The sequence below is a fragment of the Corvus kubaryi genome, unplaced genomic scaffold (genome assembly GCF_017639235.1).
Source record: "Corvus kubaryi isolate FWS band 111438036 unplaced genomic scaffold, C.kubaryi_AGA036_p1.0 37352, whole genome shotgun sequence".
NCBI lineage: Eukaryota > Metazoa > Chordata > Aves > Passeriformes > Corvidae > Corvus > Corvus kubaryi.
This window is the reverse complement of record NW_024581114.1, coordinates 1888435-1911373: the sequence shown is the minus strand read 5'-3', so window position 1 is coordinate 1911373 and position 22939 is coordinate 1888435. Positions and strand designations below refer to the sequence as shown.

Below are 22939 nucleotides of genomic sequence, written 5' to 3'. Positions count from 1 at the left end.
GAAGGAAGGATGAGGCTGGGTGGCCAGAGCAGGCAGGAGGTTTTATCTGAGGAAAGAGCAGGTGGGATTTAGGTGAGGAATGATGATCAGCACTGGGCCAAGCCTGTAGTGACTCCCACCAGTCAGGTTTCAGTGCTGTCCCTTCAACCATCTCTCAGAGCAAAAAGAATTGCAGGTGAACAGCAGAAACAGCTCAGACAGCAACCTGAGAGAGGTTCTGATGAGTGAGAGCCATGGTAGAGTCGCCAGAGGTTGAGAAAACAAAGCCATAACTCACCTGCAGGGCCGAGCCCTGTTTACACACACAGGTACACGTGGGGCTTTGCATTTCAGGTGAACTTCTGCCAGCTCCAGCCAGGGGACTCTGCCGTGCTCAGCAGCAGCACTGCCTGCCCCCAAATGTCCCAGCAGCTCCCCACACCAAACCCACCACAGATGTTCAGTCCCCAAGAGCTGGCACGAAGCCCAGGGGATGGGATTCTCCTGAGGCCCAGCTGTGCAACCTTCAGAGATCAACCCCAGCTGTTTCTCCTTGTCCAGGTGAGGAGGCCCAGAGCAAACACAGCTCAGGAAGCTCAGCTGGGACCTGCCAGCTACTCCTGAAGTCAGAGAAATGCACTTTCCACCTCAGATCTTTGTGGATTGGGGGATGTTATGTTTGGTGCCCCAAATTCCTACCTTTAAGGGATTAGGGATTTAATTCCAAGTCTCGAATCTACTACAGTTTGAAAATCTCTTAATTTTGCACAAATTTCTTTCCTTATGAGTAGGCACAAGTGGTGTAGCTCATAAGAAACTACTCTCAAGTGAATGTAATAGAAAATCAAATACTTTAATGAAATTAGGGAGCATGAGAGTAACAGCTCAGATATACCACTAGAACTGATACTACTGGGCTGTGGGGCTCTGCTAATTGGTTTTTAAATGCTCTGTTCATCAAGCATGCAGACTGACAAACTACTAATTCTTCAGAGTGTCAAAGATCCTGAGTAAAGAATTTCCAACCACTTCAAATGGATATAATAGGAAATGTCTTCTGAGCTGGTGGCCCGCACACAGCATTGCACAGATAAAAATATACTACTCTCAATGCACAGAGCTAAATACTTTCACATTTATCAGAATTTTCTACACAAGTCTTTTTTGATAGAATTCAAGTTTTGAATTTTCTGTATATATCTTCACCTGTATTAAACAAATGCTTATTTACATTGTGGGTAAAGTGTAAAGGCTAGGAAGGCCATTTTCCCATACTGTACTGTAACACTGCAAAATATATATACACAGAGAACCTAATATAGGCAACAGGTCTAAAAAAAAGTCACCTCCCACCTGTACAACATCATCGAGCCAGTATGAAAAGAGGGCATTGTTAGCACCAAACCACTCCCAGGGGGATGAGGAGCTTTCCAGTTCCACAGGGAAGAACTGCTGGGCACAGCATTCCAAGGACGGGCCACGGAGCTGCTGCCTGCAGGACTGGAAATCCCAAACACTGCACTGCATTGGGGATGGAAATCGCTGAAGAGCAGGACAGGAGCAGCCAGGGTGAGCAGGTGACGGTGACACTCCGGCACAGGTCACTCCTGGCATCACTTCCCACCCTGCCAGCCTTTCCTTTGGATTCATGGACGAGCACAAACCGCCAGCAGAACACGACTCAAGCGAGGGGTGGGGTTCACAAGCTAGATGAACCCTGTTACTGCACAAGCCATGGGGAAGGAGCTCTGCTGGCAGAGGGAATTCCGAGGGAAGCAGCCTGGCTGTGCCCAGGGAAGCAGCCCTGGCTCACTGGCTGTGCCCAGGGATGCCTGAGGCAATTCCCTCTGGAAGCAGCCCTGGGGGGGGGGGGAAGCTCACCAGCGGGGGAATTCCCTCGGGAAGCAGCCCCAGTGGGCTCACCAGCGGGCATTCCCTCGGGAAGCAGCCTGGGGGCTCACCAGTGGGAATTCCCTCGGGAAGCAGCCCCAGTGGGAATTCCCTCAGGAAGCAGCCCCGATGGGCTCACCAGTGGGAATTCCCTCGGGAAGCAGCCCCAGTGGGCTCACCAGCGGGAATTCCCTCGGGAAGCAGCCCCAGTGGGCTCACCAGCAGGAATTCCCTCGGGAAGCAGCCCCAGTGGGCTCACCAGCAGGAATTCCCTCGGGAAGCAGCCCCAGTGGGCTCACCAGCAGGAATTCCCTCGGGAAGGGGGGCTCACCGGCGGTGCCGGCTGTGCCCGGGGTGCTCACGCTCGTAGCGGTGCCCGGCGCGCTCATAGGAGCGGGAGCGCTCGTGCCGGTGGTTCCGGTAGTAGTGGCTCTTCTTCTTGTACTTGCCGGAGTGGTCGGAGCGCTCCCGGGAGCGGCTGCGGGAGCGGGACGAGCTCCGGCTGCGGGACTTGCGCGCTTTGTGCGCCGAGTATTTGTAGTCTTTGGATTTCTTGTAGCTCCGGACCTTGGAGCCCTTGTAGCCGGAGCTGTGGTTGAACTGCCTCGGAGGGGAATCGCTGCGGCTCCGCGAGCGGCTGTGGGATTTGGAGCCGCTGGATGTGGAGTAACTCTCACTCTTCCTAGAAAAAAAAGGAGAGCAAACATGATTTTCTTAACTTCTACGAACTTCATTTTGGATTTTGCTGTTCAGTACCCCGTGAAAACTCATCTTGTGTCCTGAACTTACACCTGGCTACTGTAAAAATACTGATTTTCAGGAATTCTTATCCCATTCTCCAGCTTCAGTTACAGTAATACTGTAAACACCCACACCTGGAGTTACTCTGGAGTTTAATGAGCAGCCCACGCTGCTGGGTCACCTCAAAGCCTCTTGGTGATGAGCTATCAAGGCTGGCACTGGGAAACTGGAGCCTGGGAGGCTCTGGGAGCACACCCTACCTGTGCTTAGGGGATGCAGACCTCGATGGTGATCTTGAGTAACTCTGATCTCTGCTTCCACTTCGACTTCTGCTCTCTCTTCCTTTCTGGACACTGCAAGAGACCATGGACACTCAATTATTTTGTTTCAGGTACCCATGGCAGAAAAGCAGCTGCTTCTTTATGAAACCTTACCCATTTACTGGGCTGTTGGAGCTGGTTCTTTTGGCTCCCTCTGTTTTCCTTTTAGCATTCTTCATGGCCTGCACAGGTAGTGGTGAAGGTTTATTTCCTTTAACCTCTTTTGGAGACTCTGGAAGAAGAAGCCTTTGTTATGTCTTTGGAAAGTACCTGCAAGGACTGAAGCCTCCCCTCTGCCACGATCAGAGCTGCACAGCTGTGCTTTGCACACACACAGCCACCCACAAGCAGAGCTGAACAAGTTCACAGGAGGCAGAAATTCATCTGAAACATTTCTGCCAAAGTATTGAAGTAACCCCGGGGAGTGAACTGCAAGAGAAGGCAGCAAAGCACCCTCCTTTTCTTGCCAATTATTCAGCATTGTTTGAAAGGTAAACTGGGGAAGAAGATGGTGAATGTTGTCTTCTAGGTGAGACTGCACCAGACTGGAAACTTTCAACCAACAAATTCCCCACCCAACACCCCGAAATGTAACCCCTGCCACAGCACCTCTGCTTCAATATTGCTTTAGCACAACATGCCAGTGGCAAGTATTTCAGTTTATTGCCAAATCCACATAAAAGCAAGTCCCTGGACTATATGGGTTTAAACTAGTCTTAATTTCAGACTAATTTGATTTTAGCTTTTATCTCATTCAAGAAATCATAAAGTTACAATGCTATTCAAACCCTGCCAGCTGAGTAGTGCTAGAAGCCATCTTAAAAAAATCCCCAACAGCCCCCAAACCACACGTGTATATGCTTCCCCAAAAGGGTAAATATACATGAAAGATGAGAAAGAGTTATTAAAAATGAGTTATCCACTATTTACCATTTTTTGGGATAGGGGAAAATCCCGATGTGTTATCCAAGCTCGGGACTCCCTCAGGTACCAGACCTTTAGCTTGTGCTTTTGCCTCTTCAATAGCCAATTTCTTCTTTTCTATTTTACTTTCCAGATCAGATAAATCCACCTGTGAACACAGGAGCACTGCTTGTGAGAACTGAATTTCCTGGTTACTCACTCACAGGGAGGGGAATGAAAATCCAAGGAGTCCCAGACAGTGACTGCTCTTTGTTCACTCCCAGGCTTGCAGCTGTGGTTTCAAACAGGGTCAAATTTTCCAACTCCTGCTCTGAGCTGCAGCCTTTATTGAGAGTTCTCAACATGAAAAAGAACCAAACCTTTTTCCTTGTGTAGAGCTGCAAGATTTTTAAGCAGATTTCTTGAATTTCTTCCTCTGTTGCTCCGAACAGTAAAAACCAATGTGGGCGATTTGGAAGTGGGATCTGAAAGGGAGAGAGAGACAAAGCTCAGATTTCTCCTGCTGTTAAAAGGCTTGAAAAATCCCCAAATCCATGGAAGTGTGGCTCACACCTCCAGTGTCCTGGCTGCCAGGTAAATGCAGGCACAGGCAATGCTTTCTGGCTGGAACCTCACAAAGACATCTGTTCTCAGGCTGTCGTTCATGTAGTTCCTGAAAAACAGGAGAGCAGAAGGTTGCAAGGCACTGCAAAGCTCTTTGGGGTTCTTGACTTGGTTTTACTTCTACAAGGGCTATTTCTTTCTGCATTCAGTTACTAGACTTCAACATTATACTCCTGTAAATCTAAAGAGAAGCTGAATGGTTTTACTAAAACAAAAATAAAATAAGTAACTAAAATAAATCCCTCAAGGGGAGGGATGTGTGACAGAAAAAAAGTCTGACTGCTGAAAATTCAGTGGTGAGAAGAGAACCAATTTTAACTTCACTTTTCCTGCTGGATGTCTACTGGCCTGCTCTCATGCAATAAACAAGTTATTTTCATCAAGACAACATACAGTGTGCTCAGAAATACTCAGTTAAAGAATTTTAGGTTCACATGTTCCCCTGCAATAGGGCAGAACCAGGTATGTGGCAAAAGCTGCAGCTCCTGTAGCAGTTCTCCCATGAAATGCAGTCCTCTTCAGCACAGCTCAACTTCCAGTGGGGTTTAAGGGTCCATTTCCATCCAGAACAGGATTCTTTTTGATGCAAAAAGTCAGCCATAGGAGAAATCAGGGTGTGTGGGAACGTCAGTTCAGGAGAACAGTCAGTATTCAGGCAGATCTCCTCTTTGGCACATGAAATAAGGTTTCCAAATTGTCCCATTTCAGTAAGGTTGCTTAAAATGTATATTCACAGAATGAGAAAACTGTAAAATATTGCACATATTCCAGTCAGTACACTTAAGCATTATGCTGTTAAAGCTTAAATACACAAAGTAAATTCCTGTGAACCTGTCAGTTGATGTGCTTTAGAAGGTCTAGACTTGGGAGCACATACGTCAGTAAAATATCAGATGGAGAAAAACTAAAACCAGACACAATAAAAGTCTTTAAAGTAATACTTTAAAGTAGTAATTAACCATGTGGGTACCCAGTATACAAGGATTCACTGACCCCCAAGATATCCAAACCAGAGACCACAGGCCAGGCACCTGCAAACTGTTTACAAGAACAGAGAGGAGGAATTTGAATCCCAGGAGTATCCAGCTCCCATCTGCCCCAGCTGTCCTCTGTTCTTGTTTATACAAACAGCAACTCCTGCCCCAGAGAAGCAACACTGACCATCAGCTCATCTTCCTTGGAGAAAGGAACTTCTAAACCTCCTGGTGTTGTCCTACTGCAAAGAGAGCACAAACCTTTTGGCCAAAGAAGTGATAAAGGAAAAGGTGACTTCAAACATCTGGAAGCTGCAAAGCTTTTTGCTGATTTGCCAAATTGAGGACCATGCCAGCTTCCAAGTTTGGCCTCTGCACATCTTCCCTGTGGGCTCAGTCAGACACTGGAGGAAATGAATCCTTGTCACAATAGCTTAAGAAAAAGGTAATGTTGTAAAAATGCACATTTCAAAAACCAATTATACTGGATACCCACCAGTTTTCGGGTACTGGAAGCAACAAAGGTGAGCACACAGATGTGTTACTGTAACATCTGACCCCTTTCTCAACTGGGGTAACTCCCTCCCTCCCCCCACCTCCCCCTCCTTCCATAACAAGCAGATTCCTCGCAGTGAGCAGTCCAGAGCTCCCATTCCACTGCTCCATGCAATGCTTCTGGGAAGTGTCTCTAAATATCACATTTTGTCTCCAAGCTTCACACGTGTACTAGTTTACAAATGGAAACTGTTCTTTTTTTTGTTGTTAATTCATCCCTTTTAAAGATTTAAACCCCACCTTAATATGCTTTATCATATAGAAACACATCATATTAGAACAGTTAAGAGAAATAGAACATTAAAAGAAATAAAAATCTTTCAGAACTTCAACGGTCAGGTTATCAAATATACAAACAATCAAAAAATGCACAGTAAAAATAAAAATATAAGCACAAGAAGCAGTTGGCCAGTTACTCTACTATCATGTATATACCACCTGTCTAGAGCCAGCCTTCTCTTTGGAGAGCTTTGGGTTGACTGAAGACGGCAGCTATCCCTGCACCATGGGCAGCAGAGGAGAAGTCTTAGTCACTTACCCTCAGAGGCTACCCTTTGATCAAAAGAGTACAGAAAAGAAAAGTCAAAACTGGTTCTCTACACACAGGTCACAGTACCAGACAGTTCAGTCAGCAGAAATATGGTCTTTGGATTCACTAAAGGTTTTTTTTTAGACCATTGGTATTGTTAAAAAGCATTATGGTTTCAAAGCGTTACTTATTTGGTAAAGTTTAAGACGAGGAATTTTATAGAAGCTTCCCACCCCCGAGCAAATATTTATTAAATGAGAGCAATAAGGCAAAGAACATTTCTTGGCAAATACGAATGCAGGCTATGCATCTATCCAGTCTTAGAAGCTGACATCTTGCATTATCCACATAGATAAAAGAAATTTATCTGTGCTGAGGTTTTGATACAACCTGTAATGAAGCTCAGGCCCTGGGAAAAGCCATTTCCCAGCACTAGGAACAGACCTGAATTACACCTAAAGTTTTCCCTGAAGAACAAGAACCCAAGGGAACAACTCTAACCCACCCAACCTTTTCCCTTCAGCTGGAAAGTCAGAGCAGAGAGGAGGGAAGTGAGAAGTCAGGGTGGAAAGCTACCTTACCATTAAAACAGTGCCTCTAACTTAAGAGGCCGATCAACATTTGGGAAGTAGTTTGGGGCACACCAAGGACAGTGCAGCTGTCTGGTGTGGCCCCAAGCACTGCTGGGCAATGCTGCCCAGTGCCTCAAGTGACATATTTCTGCTACTGCCCCTTCTGGTCTCTCAGAACAAAGAAAATCAACTTACCATGAGGTCTGGACCAGGTGTTGGTTACGTTCACATTCTAATACCTGAAGGTACATAACGATTATCTGGAAGATATGGGTTATTGAGTTATTAACAAGCATCTGGAGAGCCACCTACTTATTTCAGAGGGACATCCATGAGGCATCTGTAATCCTCTTTCAAGGCCTACAACACTCCACATGAAGGGTCTGCACCATCCCCAGTGTTTATCCACACAGCTTCTGCACCAGCTCTGACCTTCTGAGCCCTTCCATCCTGCTACTCAGCCAGGTCTTGTCTCCACCTGGGTTTGCTTTAAGGATTTTGCTGATTGATTTTGTTCTCCTACACACCTCACAAATCCTTTTAGCTGCAGCCTGGGAGAAAAAGCTGCTCACTGCAATCAGCAGGGAGGGAAGCGTGGCAGTGCTTGCAGAGAACAGACCTGACACTGTGCCTTGGTTTGTTCAGCTCTAAGGGTTTTTCCTTCGGTTTAGAAGGAAAACACAGCTACAGAGAGGAAGAATAGTGGCAGAATTCACACCAATTAACAAAACTACAGCTGTCCTCTGGGGTGGATAACAAAAGGAAATTCTGAATGTCAAGCAGGCCCAAAAAGAAGGCTTTGAACAGGAGTTTTTTAGAGAAGAGCAAGATCCCAACTCAGCTGGCACAGAAGTAGGAAGTTCTTTTATCCATTAAGGCACAATTTAAACATTTGAGGGAATTGTATCTTTCAAGTATCATCCCTTGCTACTTTTATATTGAGCCTTGTCTCATTTCTAGCCAAGCCCTTCACACACGAAACGCTAAACTGGCTCACACAGCTTTAATACCTCAGCATGTTTCCACCAGCAGTGATCATGACAACCCCAAGCCTCCAAACTCCTTCCTGCTCAGGAATCTAAGTTAAGGTGACGTTTTCTACCACCAAAGCTACCTACTGATCCAATTTGCCTTCGAGGAATACTGAGCACCTGCATCCACCTCGCCGTCACTCAGCAGTGATACAAGACCAATTAGTAAGAGTCTCTTAAATGAGAAAGAAAACATCAGGATGGTAAGAAACTAATCTCACTGATTTCACTAATTATCATGTACAGTCCACAGAGCTTCCATGCAGTCAGGCAGCCTCCTCAAAGCATTACAGAACATGAGACACTGGTTATGAAGTGAATTTATACACTACAAACCTTATGAGGGTGCTTCACATGAACACAAAATCCCAACTCCTTCAACACTCTTCTTTCTGCCTTAATTATTTGATTCTTCAGGTTCACATATTCTTGATCCAATATTAGAGGCACAGGTTTTCTGCAAGTCAAGAAGACAATCATCTTAACCCCAAAGGAGACTCACATGCAGGCTGGGTCATGTAAAAATAAAAGACACCATTATTTATAACATCAAAAATATTTATTGAATAAAATGGGTCAGCTCACTTCATGAGATCCCTTTGAGATATTCCCTGATTTATGAAACAGGGAATGATGCTGTCATGAAGCTTGGTAACTAAAACACAACACAGATAGCTCAGATTATTTGGAATTCTCAGCTTACTTTTTCTCCCTCAGGTGTCTGAGGCGATGGAACACATTGATCACGTCCCGAATGCGCCTGGGGGCTTCCTCAATTTTGGATGCCAGATGGACGCAGGCCATGGACACATGCTGAAAAATAAGCATGAAATATAGTATTTTATATAATGTATCAGTTCCAGTTCAGGAACTGAGCTCCTCCAACAGTTTAAGGAGGAATAACAAGAAAAAAAAAAAAAGTGGTAAAACAAGGAAATTTGAAATATTTAACAAAAATCACTATTAAATAGCTTTGTAAAATCATGTTTCTCTATAACTATAATCTCCAGGCTAGTTCCTAACACTGATCACATCTCAAATGACAACTTGCCAAGAGAGATCAGAAGATAAATATGGCTACAAACGTCATTTAATGCCTTCTTACCTCCATGGAATGCTTCACAAAAGACTTGGTATAAAAAAACCGCTGGAATAGCACCTGTCCTGTAGCCATAGCCACCTAAAACAAGAGAAAAATCACAACAGGCATGAACAAAACTACCAGTTCCAAAAAGACACTTTAACAGATTTAAGACCCAGAAGATTAACTAAGCATGGGAGAAAGTTTAATGGTATCTAAAAAAATCTAGAACTAATATTTAAGTAACTGAGTTGCCCAAAATGTTATCAACGCTGTAAATACTGCCTACAGGTCAAATACAAACATCAAATCCCAAATTTCTAAAAAAAAAAAAGTTAAAATATGCTCCAAGTTGATTAAAAGGTAAAAGAACCCCAAAAGCCAATAAAATTGAAAGTTATGAAAGTACGCCAGAAAAAAATTTGCTTTTTGGGCGTGGAAAGAGCGGGGGAATCTAATAACGTCATGATTTGCATATATTTGAACACGCTAAGACTCGGTAGCTGGAAAGTTTCACGCTCAGAGAGCAACGAGGCCGTTCGGACTAAAGTTCTCCGGGAAACAAAACCTTCCCGAGGTCACCACGACTCCAAAGGAGCCTTAAGAAATCCGTCTTTGCACAATCCCCGAGCCTCACACGGAGGCGGCGGGGGCGGCGCAGGAAGGCGCTGACATCACCGGCTTCCGGCACCCAGCGAACCGCGGGGCGGTCCCGGGGCCTGCCCGGCCGGTAACCGCGGGGCGGTCCCGGGGCCTGCCCGGCCGGTAACCGGGAGATCGAGGCCCGCACAAAGAAAAGCCCGTCCCCGCTCAGTCCCGGCCCCCTCCCCGCCCGCGCCCAGCCCCACCTGCGGCAGCCGCAGCAGGATCCCGGCCGCCTGGATGAGCTCGCAGCCTGTGACGCGCAGCTCGGTCTCAGTGTCGGGGTCGAGGCCGCTGCTCATGGACGGCGTGAAGCGCAGCGTGTGCTCGGGCAGCAGGCAGTTCTCCAGCGTGATCAGCACGCCCGAGTACAACCGGTCACCGATCAGCACCGCGCCGGGGCCCGGTACCGGGGCGGGGGCCGCGCCGGCCGCCTGAGGGCCCGCGGGGCCGCCGCCGCCTCCCGCCGCCGCCGCCATTTTGTGCCGCCGCCGCCTCGCTGGCTCCGCGCTCCTTCTCCTTCCCCCCCCTCCCCGCCAGCATCCGCCCGACGCCGATTGGCGGAGCGCGGTGGGGGCGCGGCCGCTGATTGGCTGAGGGGCCGTGACGCACGACGCCGCCCGGCCCGCGCGCGGCGCGGTGACGCAGCAGCCGGGAATCCGGACAGGCCGGGGCCGCCGCGCCCTCAGCGCCCTCAGCGCCGGGGCCGCCCCGGGACGAGGCGTGAGGGGGCCCGAGCACAGCACTTGGCAAGTTAAAGGGCTTTGTTAAGTCCGTAAAAAACCACTCTGTGTGTCCTTAACTTGGCGCCCACCGAGGTTAATGTGTGAGGGCCGACATGCCACCCCCCACCCCGGTTGAGTTTTCCCCGTGCAGCGCCAGAATTTCACCACGCAAATTGTTTCCCCATAGCAGTTACCAAGAAAAATATCTTTATTAAGTTCTTATGTGTGTCCCTAACACGGGGGCTGTGTGTGAAGGTTGATATCCTGCCTTCCCTCCATCCCCTGGCTGTATGGAGTGCCAAAATTAACACAAATTGTTTCCCCATAGCAGTTATCAATAAAAATGTCTTTATTAAGTGCTTAAAAATAGAAACTATGTGTGTCCTTAACAACCAAGGTCCACGTGTGAGGGTCAACATCTCCCCCCCCAACCCAGCTGCATTTTCCCCATTCGGTGCCAGAATTCACCACGCATATTGTGTTTTTTTTCTAGTAGCAGTTACCAAAAAAATATCTTTATTAAGTCACTCTATGTCCTGACCGCTAACCTTGAAGTGTGCTTTTAATTTAACAGCTTTCAGTGACAACAACACAGGGAAAAAGCCACCAAGGAGAAGTTTCACACCCACACCATCCTTGGAGGATTTGTTCCACGTTTTCCATTTTAGCAGCAGTCCCACAGCAGGTTTGCTTCACAATCAAATCCCTGCTTCCAACAACACGTATATACAGACTCTGATATCAATGGTGGTGGTGCACAATACGTGAAAATATCCCCTCTGGTTCTTTTCCATCTCCCAGGGCAGCCAGGAACCCTTCCTGTCTCCTCCTCTGGGCTAAAGCAGCCAGGGACTTGAATGTCTTTGGCTCATAAATAGCCAAGTCAGCCAGAACTTTCCTGTTCAGCTCCACCTGGGACTAAAGGCAAGAAAAATTGTTGGTGTTGTTGCAATTTTTAGGAACAACACTGCAATGCTTAATCACTCTTTATTAAATATAATGAACGCTCTTTACTGTTTATATAAACACTCTTCATTAAGTATCATTAAAGACTCTTAAGGCTTAAGACCTGAGGTCTTAAAGCAGATTAACTTTTTTCTACCCTCTACAATTTGGAGCTGTTAAAGACTGTCAGGCACTCCCTGGCCATGGATGTCTCATTAATGCATTGTATAAAAATTATTTACTGGCTTTCTCTAAGTTTTTCTGGTAGAAACCAAGAACCAAAGAAGAATCTCTTTATTTTGCTCAAGGCCACGTGTTCCAGGTTAATCCATGGCATTTGTTTCAGCTCAAACAAATGAAAACAGAATCAACAAATTGAAACAAATTCCCAGCATGTTTTAAAACCAGGGACAATGGCACTAAGTCTCTGCACTCTCCATGCTCAATAAATCATCAAGTAGTGAAAAGAATAGTGATTTCTTAGGTTTTGGGGGTTTTTTTGCTAATCCAAGCTTTGTACTTTTAAATTTCTCACAGTAAAAGAAAAAGCAGCTGTCACTGAATGCCCACAAAAAAAAGCATTTTAAAAGTCTCATTCTTAAGATACTGAATTAAAGTTTTGGGGACAGAACAAGGGACAGAGCCACCATGTTCACCAGGATAACAGGGGATAATCCATACAGGGAAGAGAAACAAGTTTAGGGCAGAACTTAGGTCCTGAAGTGGATGAAACTGCTTTCACAAGCAGCAGGCCTTTCATCACTCTAATGAGTGAGTAATTATCCTCCAAGCCACATCCTTACCTTGACCAGGTTGCTTATGAAGGCTGGGTACTTCAAACCATGTTCGAGGGAAGCTGCTCCAATCCTTGTAATCCAGAGCTGAAGGCGTAAAAATCAGTATATTGCATGAAAAAATGCTTTAAAAGTGAACCTTTTGCCATGCTGGTCTGCTCACACTTACTAAATATAACATTTTCATAGGATCATGGAATATCCTGAGCTGGAAGGGACCCACAGGAACACGACACAGGAAAACGCTTCCTTAAACTCCTACTTTTCACCCACTGGCTTTGAGGGAAAATGTAGGAACCCAGAGTGCCGAGACTATTTCTCTGCCTGTTTTTAAGGGTTCTTACCCCCCTGAACAACACTATTTTAGCTTCAAACCTTGGAAAAAATTACCAACAGTCAGACAAGAACTAGAAAATACAGTGGTGTGAATTAGGTGATAGACTACGATGTAAGATTGTCACAGGGTGAAAAATTTACAGGTTTTGGGCTTCTCTTTGTAGTAAATAGAGAAGAGTAAAAAATATCAAAATGGAGGATTGTTGTTGTTCTCTAAACCTTCTTCTCCTTCTCCTACTACTCCATATTCTGCAGTAAAAGTAGTTTGGAATGACTGGATAAAGAATTCTGCAGTTCCTAGTCGTGTTACTGAATAATTGGTAGGAAAGTGAAAATAATGTACGTTTTTAGTAACTATTGGTTAAAATACCTTTAAAAGCTGTGTAAATCTTGATAATTAGGCTCACTCCTGCCTTTCTGTGCTCTATGCTGTACCTGGGTCACGCTGGTGGCTCAGTTCCTCTGATAAGACTTAATACATAACTATCTGGAAGCATTGAAACTCAAGGAAAAGTCTGGGTTTATCTTTGAAACTCCTTGCAAGGACTTTCAGCAAATTCTCTCCCATCAGGAGGGACTTGATTTACGGCACGGTTCAGTGTCAGGAAACCCCCCAGCAAAAGCAGCAGCTATTTCCCTTCTGCCTGGCTCCCATTTTGATGTTTCCACCCAACATTTTGCTCCTTACCGCTCTGAGGGATCTCTTCTTCTCCCTCCTGGCCTTGGTGGACCTCACGAAAGCCCTGCGGACGCTCCTCACTGCCAGCCTGTAGCAGCGGTTCTTCCTGCCACGAAAATGCTGGAAAAAAAACCCCAGGATGGTCTTATTTAATTATATTTAAAGCCGTCCAACCTTTCAGTAACACTAATGAAGCTCATCTGCATTTCACAGCTCTCCACGACAAGGATCACCAAACCCTTCACAAGCACCCCCAAGCCTTCAGTTGGCACATAATAAAAATATTCTTTCCTTGGTTCGTATCATGGAAAACCTGAAGCTGAGGAGTGGGAAAGATCTCAGTCCAGGCCTCACTTTGGGCTGTGGTTCTGTGGGAAAGGCAGCCACAAAATCATGGTCAGTGCTTTCACCCAACCCTGAGCTCACATATTTATTCTCATTCCTGAGCTCCCCTCAGCTGCATCTATATGAGCAGGGTTGGGGCAGGAGCCTCTGATTTCTCAAAGAGCTGCCCAAACAGAAAAAAATAATGAAATTTGTTTACTGACATCCATCTGATGTGACACAGGAAAAAAGCAGCCAGTGCTGCATCAGAAATAACTGGTACTGTGGGCAGCTTAGGTGCTACAAAACCAAAATATTCTCACTTCCTGCAACATTTGCTATCTCAATAGTACAGCAAGATGTACTGCCTAGGACATCCTTGAGAAATATTCTTCCCTAGCCTCGGTACAGTAGCTTGAACTTCAGCTGAAATCGCCTTTCAAAATGCACTTGAGAACAAGGTTAATTTTTTTTCCCAGTAAAACAAACAAACAAAAAACACTCAAGAAGAAAACACAATCAACACAGCCTCCAGCACGCTGTACTTAATTAAATACAATCAATTCATAGCACGAGGCAACCAGAGAATCGCGGAACGGTCTGGGTGGAAAGGGACCTTCAAGGCCCCCCAGTGCCACCCCCTGCCACGGGCAGGGACACTTCCACCGTCCCCGGCTGCTCCAAGCCCCGTCCAACCCGGGACACTCCAGGGATGGGGCAGCCGCAGCTCCGGGACCCTGCAAGGGGCACAAGCAGTGCCGGGGCCGGGCTGCGGACAAGGGGATGCGGGGATGGGGCTGAGCTGGGGCCGGGGGTGGCCCGGGGACCTCGCACTCACCCGCGCGTACTTGAGCACCTCCTGCACCCTCCAGAAGCGGTCCGAGAGCCGGCTGCGCACCCAGCGCGCCGCGCTCAGCACCACCATGGCTGCGGCAGCCGAGCCTTCCGGGGCGGGGCCCGAGCCTTCCTGTGATCCTGCCCCCGAGCCTTCCTCTGATCCTGCCCCCGAGCCTTCCCGGCCCTTCCCCCGAGCCTTCCTCTGATCCTGTCCCGAATCTTCCCGGCCCTGCCCCCGAGCCTTCCCCCGAATCTTCCTCTGATCCTGCCCCGAGCCTTCCCGGCCCTGCCCCCGAGCCTTCCCCCGAATCTTCCTCTGATCCTGCCCCCGAGCCTTCCCCCGAATCTTCCTCTGATCCTGCCCCGAGCCTTCCTCTGATCCTGCCCCCGAGCCTTCCCGGCCCTGCCCCCGAATCCTCTTCTGATCCTGCTCCGAGCCTTCCCGGTCCTTCCTCCAGCCCTTCCTCCAGCCCTTCCCCCGGTTCTTCCTCTGATGCTTCCCGGCTTATCCCCCGGTCCTTTTCCTGATTCTTTCCGGACCTGCCTCCAGCCCTTCCTCCAGTTCTTCCCCTATCCCCAACCCTTTTCCCGGCCCTTCCTCCTGTCCTTTCTCGGTTCTTCCCCAGCCTTTCCGCCTCCCCCGGCTCCTCTCCCGCAGCACGGTGGCTTTTCTCCGTGCTGGGCATCCTCTTCCCCAGCCTGAGGACAGCCATGGAATCATGGAATATCCTGAGTTGGAAAGGACCCACAAGGATCATCCAGTGCAGCCCCTGGCCCTGCACAGACACCCCAACAGTCCCAGCCTGGGCATCCCTGGCAGCGCTGTCCAAACGCTCCTGGAGCTCTGGCAGCCTCGGGGCCGGGACCATTCCCTGGGGAGCCTGGGCAGTGCCCAGCAGCCTCTGGGGGAAGAACCTTTCCCAAAATCCAACCTAAACCTCCCCTGACACAGCTCCAGCCGTTCCCTCAGGTCAGTGGTCACCAGAGACCTTCACCCTCTGGGTAAAGAACCTTTACCCAATCCCAGCCCTCTCAAGTGACCATCATCACCTGCATGAGGTGTGACCCAAAGCAGCCCAAACCTACAGCTCAGCTGGGAGCAGCCACACACGGTGTGGTGGGGTTGTACCACGGAGCTGCAGCCAAAATTCCCTGTAAAATGGAGCTGGGCTGCTTGGAGTGTCCATTCCCACAGCTCAGTGAGGGATTTGGAGCAGACTTTGGGCCGTGTATCCCCAGCAGTGCTCAAACCACCAATGTGAGAAAAATGGGGGTGTTGGAAGGATTCCATAGTGGGTAACAAGCCTTGCAGCATCCTGTAAGGGTTAGGGTTAGAGAATGTGAGACATAAAATGGAAATTTATGAACTGCAGCAAACCACAAGATGGTGCTGCCAGAAAATTATTCCTTGGGAGCAGCAGTCCTTGCGTCAGAGAACTGATGGGTTTGTCTGCTGCCCTTTAATCATCACCGGTTCCAGCATCTCAAAGCAATGATGCTCCTGTTATAAATTGCTCCATCATCAAGATCTTTCCCACTTCTGGGCAAGAACTTGTTAAGAATGTGGAAATTTCAAAGAATTAGAGAATCTTTCTTTGTATCCCTGAGGTTCGTCTGACACAAAGTTCATTTGGTTATTACAAGAATCAGTAGAATGTGTGGAAAATAAATTTACAGAAGGCAATTTTCAGCCCTCCCACAGGTTAAAATACATTTTCACTATAGCAAAAGAACTTTGGAAAGTCTCACTGGATTTAGCAAAGCTTCATTGAATCACTTTTTGGAATACTTAAGTTGTGTTTCACCACACCCCTGTGCCATCACCAGCAGATGGTAAAACCAGCTGTAGGATTTTTAGTTGCCCAGCACCGAGTTCATCTTTCCATGGTTTAAGCCTAAAATTGATTTCTCTTCCTGTAGTTTTGGGTTGGGTTCTTTCTGTTTGTGTGACTCATCCTTTTTTTCCCCATAAATCAAGCTTGAAAAATATTATGTCTTTAAATCTAAACAGAATTTAGACAGGCAGAGTAAACACTGAGCTCCCTGCCACTTGTCACGTTTATGGTTTCCTGCACAGATTCAGACTTTATTATTAACACTGTCTCTGGCCTGAAAACAGGATGGATCCAGTAGTTATTTCCCTCGGGATGTCTGGACAGATCTGAGAAGAGATTTCACATTTTGCAGCTTGAGTGGAGGCTGCTGCCCTGCAAACTCCCCTGGGAGCCATCCAGCCCAAGAGTGCAGGGAAGGAAGATGATGAAAATGGACTTGTCACACTCTGCTGTCTGTTTTAAAGGTTGTTTCTCTCTGTATTTTTTAATATCTCTCTCTTATTACTGTGACTGTATCTTAGAGGCTACACAGGCATGGAGACGTCACTGAAATTCTTAAATAATATTGATCATATGAGGCAGATGAAATCATTGGTAATTGCTGTGCCTTCACTACAACAATTTCAATACATTCTGCAAACAGGAACAGATGACTGCAGAGCACAGATGATTTCTGAGGAATACAGTGATTATTATTAATTTCTCTAAGGTTGTTTTTGGTTTGTTTGTTTAAATCCAGAGAGGAATTTTAGAAACTGACTCAGAATAATTAAAGTTGGAGAGGGACCATCTTGACCTGGGGATGGATGGCTCGAGCGTGGCTCTTGGGTGCTGTGTGTTAAATCCCATCCGTGGGGAGACAGATGTGAAGGATTGGCCAGCACAGAGAGCAGCTCTGAGGCTGTTCTGTAAGCAGAGCAGTGTTTGAAAGCTGAGCTGCCTCAGAAGGGACGACACTGCTGGGTCTGAGTGGCTGTGACTGCAGCTGAGAGCAGTGACACCACCACACACTGCTCCCATCTCTGCTGCACGGTGAGGGCGAGGACTCCAGAGAGAGGGGAAGCAGCTCCTGCTCTTTATCCTCACTGCTCACCTCGTTTGGATGAGCCTTGAGCAGGAATATTTGCTTGGGTACAAGGTGAAGAGCATGGAAAGGTGAAGACAAGGAACTGCCTGTGAGTGCCTAAGCCTGATATCCTGAACGCCCAGCTGAGCTCAAAGGTGGAGTGGGATACTAAAGTCCCTGAGCAGCCCATCCCAGCTGCCACAGCAACCCTTTGGGACCTCTTGGGATCGTAATCCTAGGAAAAACAACAACCAGTTCAGTAGGACTCTGGATTCTAAACCAAAATAAAAGCTACTGCCAAACTTCCAGCAGCCTGATCTGCTTTGGGACTGAGGCTGGGACGCTGCTGGAAAAGCATCTGAAGGAAGCAAACTGTGCTGAGCAGGTCCTGGGGAAGCAGCGGGCCCAAAGGGACCTTTCCTTCCCTGCTCCACGATGATCTCCGGTTAAGGGCTCCTGGCCACGTGTGGAAGAGGCAGAAGAAGCCTTTGCAAATTCCTTCCCAGCTCTGTTAGACCAAAAGCAAGGAAACCCTTTTGGATAAGAGCGTGCATCTCCTTGAAGAATGTCTGGCCAGGATCCTGAGGACTTTGGAGCAGAAATCCTCTCGGAAAGGTCTCGGATGATCCCTGGGCTCCCCCCGTATGACATGGATGACCAGCTCCTTCCCAGGGAGCCGCGCAGCCCCTGGTGCTGCCTGGCGTGGAGCCTGGTGATAGGAACCATGAACTCCCTGGTCTTTCTCCTTAATTTGCTCCTGATGTTTGTTATTTTCACCATTGTGCTGCTTCCTACCATTGTGGTGGTTTACTTTGGCTTCCAGTGCCACTCCCAGGTAAGTGCCTCGCTCCCTGTGGCTGCAGGGCCACACCTGCGGGTTCCTTTGAGCAGTGACCCCAAAGGCCAGGCAGGACTCCCCAAGCTTTGGCTTTGTTTCCCTAAGGAAACAGATTTTTCCCTGTGTGAATGGTCTGGGCTGACAAGGACAGGTGTTGTGGGGAATTGGGCAATAAAGTTGTGTCCCCATGGAGGTGCCAAGCAGAGGTGCCAGGTGAGGTGAACACACTCCATGCCGTGATGGAGCTGCTGTTTGCATTTGCATTTCACAATATTTCTCTCTTCCCTGGGCTTTCTGACACTGAGAGCTGCCAACCTGAACTCCAGAGCTCACAGTCCTGCCTGGGCTCTGTGAGGGTTTGCTGCTTTCTGTTTAAGTAAGTTTAATATCCATTAGGATCTGCCTAATGATAGAATTAGTAAAGTCTGACAGGATATATAATCCCCTTCTCATGCCAATCTAACATTCCTGTTCCCAAACATTCTGTGCATTCCTCACACCAAAATGAGCCTCCTTTGTCCATCCAGGCTCTGTTTGTGTCCTCTGCACTGCATTATTTCCTTGCTTACCAATCTCTTCTTGGTAGATTCCTTTAAACATTTTTGGGATCGCTTGACTAATTGTGGCTGTGAAAAAGCAGTTCCCTGTTTTCCTTGCAGGCACGGGCTGTTGGAGCAGCTCAATGTGCCTGTTTCATAATTCATAAACAGGCACTGCAAACTGGACTGAAAATGAGAAAAAGCCTCCCAGAACTGCCCCTTCCAGCTTCCCTCACCTTGGGAAACCTCAAGTTCTCCTTTGCATGCACAGTCAGAGGCTTTGAGGAGATGCAAAATGGTTTTGAGTGCAGCCAAGTGGACCAGAAGTGAAAGCCCCTGTGTTGCTGGAAGCTGTGAGGAGTCTTTTAACACAGAATTTCCTTTAATGCAATCATAGCAAGGGATTGTGGCTTCACCAGAGCAGTCCCTGCTTTTGGGCCATGGCTTTTCAGTGCCTCCCCAGCAGCCAGAGGCTGATTTCTGCACTGCAGGTCCATTAGACGGATTTATTGTTGGTTTTTAGGATGATGGGTTGTGTTTCTTTTACTGCTGAAAGAATAAGGAAAAAGAATGAAGTCTGGGGACATGGGGGCTGCCTGCAGCATTTGTTAGTGCAGAACAACTGAGTGCTCAGCTCAGCTCTGCTGCTGCCAGCACCAAAGGAAGGCTTTAAACACCACTCAGCCAGGCCCAGCGAGGTTTTCTTTGCAAGTGGTCTCTCCTGGCAGGTTTTTCAGGCAGAAATGAGTGCACACAGAGAACAGAACACAAAGGGGTCTGGAGGGTCTCCAGCCATGGAATGACCAACCTCCGTCTGCAGAATCGAACAGATTTCTGTGGTTTTATTTATTTTGTTAGCAACATTTTCATTTTTTAATTCCCAGTGTAGCACCAGGAGGCCTTCAGATTTGGTTTGTGCCTATCCAATGCTATTGGATGATTTAATAAAGATGAGTGTTTCCTGCTCCAGGAGCAGTGTGCAGTGCTCTTGTCTCACAGGGCTCCTGGGATAATTGAAAGCTGGATCGAGATGTGATATCAGCCACAGAGTCTACCTGAAGGTTGCTGAGCTCACCTCTGGGAGAGGGAAGAGGTGTCTTTTTCCATGAAAGCACTGGAAACACAAGGGTATTTTGGCCACTGCTGTCACCACCAGGCCAGTGACATGGTGCAGGTTAATGTGGGACTCTCGGAGCTCTTTTCCAATTTAATGACCCTGGCTCTGCCTCGCTCTCCCCACAGGTGCTGCACTCCTCTGCCCGCTACTGCAAGAGCATCTTGGACGACAACAGCTCCTCTGCCCTCATCATCCTGGGCTTTGTCATCATGTCCCCGCTGCTGGTGGTGGCCATGGCCATCTACTGCAGCCTGGCACGGCGCCTGCGGCTGCTCATGTGCTTCCAGCCCTACAGCCTGGCTGTCTACAAGGGGGGCCGCTGGTGCCACCCTGGGGAGGGGGCTCCGTGCTGTGCCAGGGGCTGCAACACCCAGCTCAAGGCCTGGGTGTGACCCTGCAGCACCTCCCTGTCCCTCATCCTCAGCCCTGCCGCAGCTCTGCCACTGCTGCTCAGCCAGGTCAGCCTCTGATTTATCCCAAAAACTGCCGCAGAGTGAAAGCACAGCGTGGGACAGGTGTGGGGAGGGTGTGGCAGCTTCGTCCTTCCCAATGCTCTCTGGTGGTGTTTGTTGGTGTTGTTCCTGTCTGTGTGCTGCTCGTCGCTGGATGCTGTCGCCCTCTGTCCCCAGTTTTCATTAGGAACCATTCCCAGTTTTCTGTAGAAATAAAGTTCCTGCCAAATCCCCCCTGGAGGAGTTTGTTCTGTCGCAAAGCCCTGGCTGCAGCAGCACCACCCCTTGTTCCACGCTCTGTAGCACTGTAAGGTAAAATGTAACTTTTGTTTTCTTCCTGAGGATTGGTTTTTCCAGCTACTTGCCCTGCCCGGCCCTGATACCGCCCAGAGGAATAACCAGGGGTGGCTACAGGGGAAAGTGAACTGGGGAAAAAAAAAAGGAGGAAAAAGCGTTGACATTTTCTGACAAGACTGAAGAAAAACAAGAAAATTCTGTTCCAGGCAAGGGAGATCTCTCAGGATAACAAGGTTTTGCCTGAGGGCAGTGTCTGCTCGCTGGGTACAGATATTTGATAGGAGCTGCTGTTCCTTTTGCTCACCTGTTGTCTAATCCAGCTGCTTTTACAAGGAAAGCATTCTTCAGCCAGCCTGGGCTGCCAGTATTGTAATGAACCAGCCCTGCTGCTGTCCCTGCAAAGAAACCCAGAGTTATTTGCTACAGCCTCCCCAATAAAGCAAAAATGTATTTAATTTGGTAGTTCACTTTACAGAGAATTTTAATAACAAAGGGGAAATGAATTTACCTGAAATGTCAGCAGCAGAACAGACAGCTCAGGCAGCACCTCAGGGTGTCCTGGCACGGGCAGAGCCCCAACAAGGCATTCCCAGGAGGGCTGCAGCTCTGAGGTGAAGCTGGCTTGATCCTAAATTTCCTGTAGAGAGCACAGAGCCATATCCTGAGCCTTGGCTCAGATCCGAGGCAGCTGTGCCAGCCTGCAGGGCCCATGTGCCAGGCAGGGACTGTGCCCACAGATGTGGGGGATCCCTGCCTCTGCCTCCTCCTCATTCCCACAGGCAGGGCTTTGTTCTGGCAGCTCCCAAACCAGCCCAGAGCCCAGGGCACAGCAGGGAGGACAGAAAGAAGTGTATTTTAACTGGGTTTTTTTTTAAAAGTTTAACTATGTATGGATTTAATTTCCCTGCAACATCTCCATGCTCAGAGCCACGGCACTGACCTGGTTCTGAGGCACCTCAGAAGACACCAAAATACATTTCCTTTGGCCAGGGACGTGTTTATTATTTGTGCTTCCCTGCCATCACTGCACGGTCCAGGTGAAGCCACAGGAAGATGCCTCGGTGGTTATCAGATGCCTTCAGTTCTTGGAACGCTCAGCTGGGGGTGGTGCAAACACAAACCATCTGTCAGGCTGAGCTGAGATGGGGAAGATCGTCTTCTAGAGCCAAGGACAACACAGAATTTATTGGAAGGATGCTGCATTCCTCCTCTGAGGGAGGCCAGTGGAGAGGAAGCTGGAACCTGCTGCACATACCATGAGAGGATGTGCTGCTCCCCATCTCCTCCCGGGCAGTTTAATATTCCAAGTGCTTCATTTTCTGTGGATAACTCTCCAGTTAAATTGGCAGGATCTGCATGGTAATATAATATGGTAATATACCCCCAGTGACGTGTTCTGGACAGTTCCTTGTGCTCTCTCCATTTCTGTTGCTTCACTGAAACTTGACTGTCTTCAGGGAAGCTTCCCCTGCCCTCCCTCCCCTCTCTAACTGGTCACTGGTGATTGTTTCCAGCTCTGCTGGAGAACTGGGTTAGAATGGATGGAAGTGATTAAAGAAAGAATAATCTGGGAGTGCCTGCAAGGGCCCCTTCTCTCAGCTGATCCTCCTAAGGGGCTGCAGGATGGGTCACAAAGTGCCCTGGGAGTCCTCCCCTGGAACAGGGCTGGGGCACTCACGGTGGGCTCGGTCCCCCTTTAGCTGTCACCCTCCGGGCTGGAATTTCCCCGAATTCCATGTATTGTTCACAAACTCCTGATGGAGCTGCTCCTGTGCCCGGAGGAGCAGCTGCTCCCGCTGTGCCCAGGCCTCGAGATGGGGCTGTGGGGCTGAGCCTGGGACATCTGGGGCGTCCATCCTGCAGGATCCCTCCCAACCACGCACCTGGGCATGGATTCTGGGATGGATCCTTCTGCCTGAGCAGGGCCATTGGTGGTTAACAGCGTTTCTCCCCGGATTTTTGGCCAGATCTGATCCTATTTAGCTGCTGAGGGCTGAAAAATGCCAAGTGGGAGGGAGTATGTGCGGGAGTGATCCCATGATGGAAAACACAGCGTTGTTTCCCAAAAGGAAACTCCGGGGGATCCGTGTGTCCTGGCACAAGGCAGGGATCTTCTGTCAGTGCCAGCAGTCACCTCCCAAAGCAGCTGCCACTGCTTTCCCTGAGCTGACCCCAGCCACCTCCTGCAGCTGGACAGGGACACGGCTCCCACAGCGCCGAGCTGCTGCTGGGAATGATCCCAGTGCCTGCGCGTGGCAGCGGGATGGCTGGGGACTGCCACCATCCCCTGTGACAGAGCGGTGCCAGGGCAGTG

At 48.5% G+C, this 22939-nt stretch overlaps 3 protein-coding genes across 8 annotated transcripts; 1 reads left to right on the top strand and 2 right to left on the bottom strand.

Annotated features, from left to right (window-relative positions):
* Positions 1-811: 811 nt before the first annotated feature.
* On the bottom strand, positions 812-10340 carry CCNL2 (cyclin L2). Of its 6 annotated transcripts, none has more exons than XM_042032089.1 (12): positions 10048-10340; positions 9224-9298; positions 8822-8931; positions 8455-8575; positions 7283-7347; positions 4407-4506; positions 4214-4318; positions 3861-4002; positions 3045-3162; positions 2871-2963; positions 2182-2551; positions 812-2141 (listed from the first exon to the last, which is right to left on the bottom strand). In XM_042032089.1, the coding sequence occupies exons 1-11, from the start codon at positions 10318-10320 to the stop codon at positions 2197-2199; spliced, it is 1557 nt and encodes a 518-aa protein (XP_041888023.1). In that variant the 5' UTR covers positions 10321-10340; the 3' UTR covers positions 812-2141; positions 2182-2196. The 6 variants fall into 6 exon arrangements, with proteins under 6 accessions (XP_041888023.1, XP_041888024.1, XP_041888022.1 ...); XM_042032090.1 differs by having other exon boundaries at positions 812-2101; XM_042032088.1 differs by having other exon boundaries at positions 812-2551.
* A 553-nt stretch (positions 10341-10893) lies between these two features.
* MRPL20 (mitochondrial ribosomal protein L20) lies at positions 10894-14648 on the bottom strand. Its single transcript, XM_042032087.1, has 4 exons — positions 14483-14648; positions 13330-13440; positions 12315-12392; positions 10894-11484 (listed from the first exon to the last, which is right to left on the bottom strand). The coding sequence occupies exons 1-4, from the start codon at positions 14567-14569 to the stop codon at positions 11308-11310; spliced, it is 453 nt and encodes a 150-aa protein (XP_041888021.1). The 5' UTR covers positions 14570-14648; the 3' UTR covers positions 10894-11307.
* Positions 14649-17160: 2512 nt separating this feature from the next.
* On the top strand, positions 17161-20561 carry TMEM88B (transmembrane protein 88B). Its single transcript, XM_042032086.1, has 2 exons — positions 17161-18217; positions 20002-20561. Exons 1-2 carry the CDS (start codon positions 17948-17950, stop codon positions 20266-20268), a joined length of 537 nt encoding a protein of 178 aa, XP_041888020.1. The 5' UTR covers positions 17161-17947; the 3' UTR covers positions 20269-20561.
* The last annotated feature ends 2378 nt before the right edge of the window (positions 20562-22939 follow it).

Bases quoted from the DNA above. Each gene is read 5' to 3' on its own strand.
- TMEM88B (XM_042032086.1), top strand. From the start codon at position 17,948: ATGTCTGGCCAGGATCCTGAGGACTTTGGAGCAGAAATCCTCTCGGAA. The intron at 18,218-20,001 runs GTAAGTGCCTCG...CTCTCCCCACAG, and splicing joins GCTTCCAGTGCCACTCCCAG to GTGCTGCACTCCTCTGCCCG.
- CCNL2 (XM_042032088.1), bottom strand. From the start codon at position 10,320: ATGGCGGCGGCGGCGGGAGGCGGCGGCGGCCCCGCGGGCCCTCAGGCG. The intron at 9,299-10,047 runs GTGGGGCTGGGC...CTCTTGTTTTAG, and splicing joins TCCTGCTGCGGCTGCCGCAG to GTGGCTATGGCTACAGGACA. The intron at 3,163-3,860 runs GTAAATAGTGGA...TTCTTCTTCCAG, and splicing joins TTCCCCTATCCCAAAAAATG to AGTCTCCAAAAGAGGTTAAA.
- MRPL20 (XM_042032087.1), bottom strand. From the start codon at position 14,569: ATGGTGGTGCTGAGCGCGGCGCGCTGGGTGCGCAGCCGGCTCTCGGAC. The intron at 13,441-14,482 runs GTGAGTGCGAGG...TTTTTTTTCCAG, and splicing joins AGGTGCTCAAGTACGCGCGG to CATTTTCGTGGCAGGAAGAA. The intron at 11,485-12,314 runs GTAAGGATGTGG...TCTTGCCTTTAG, and splicing joins TCATAAGCAACCTGGTCAAG to TCCCAGGTGGAGCTGAACAG.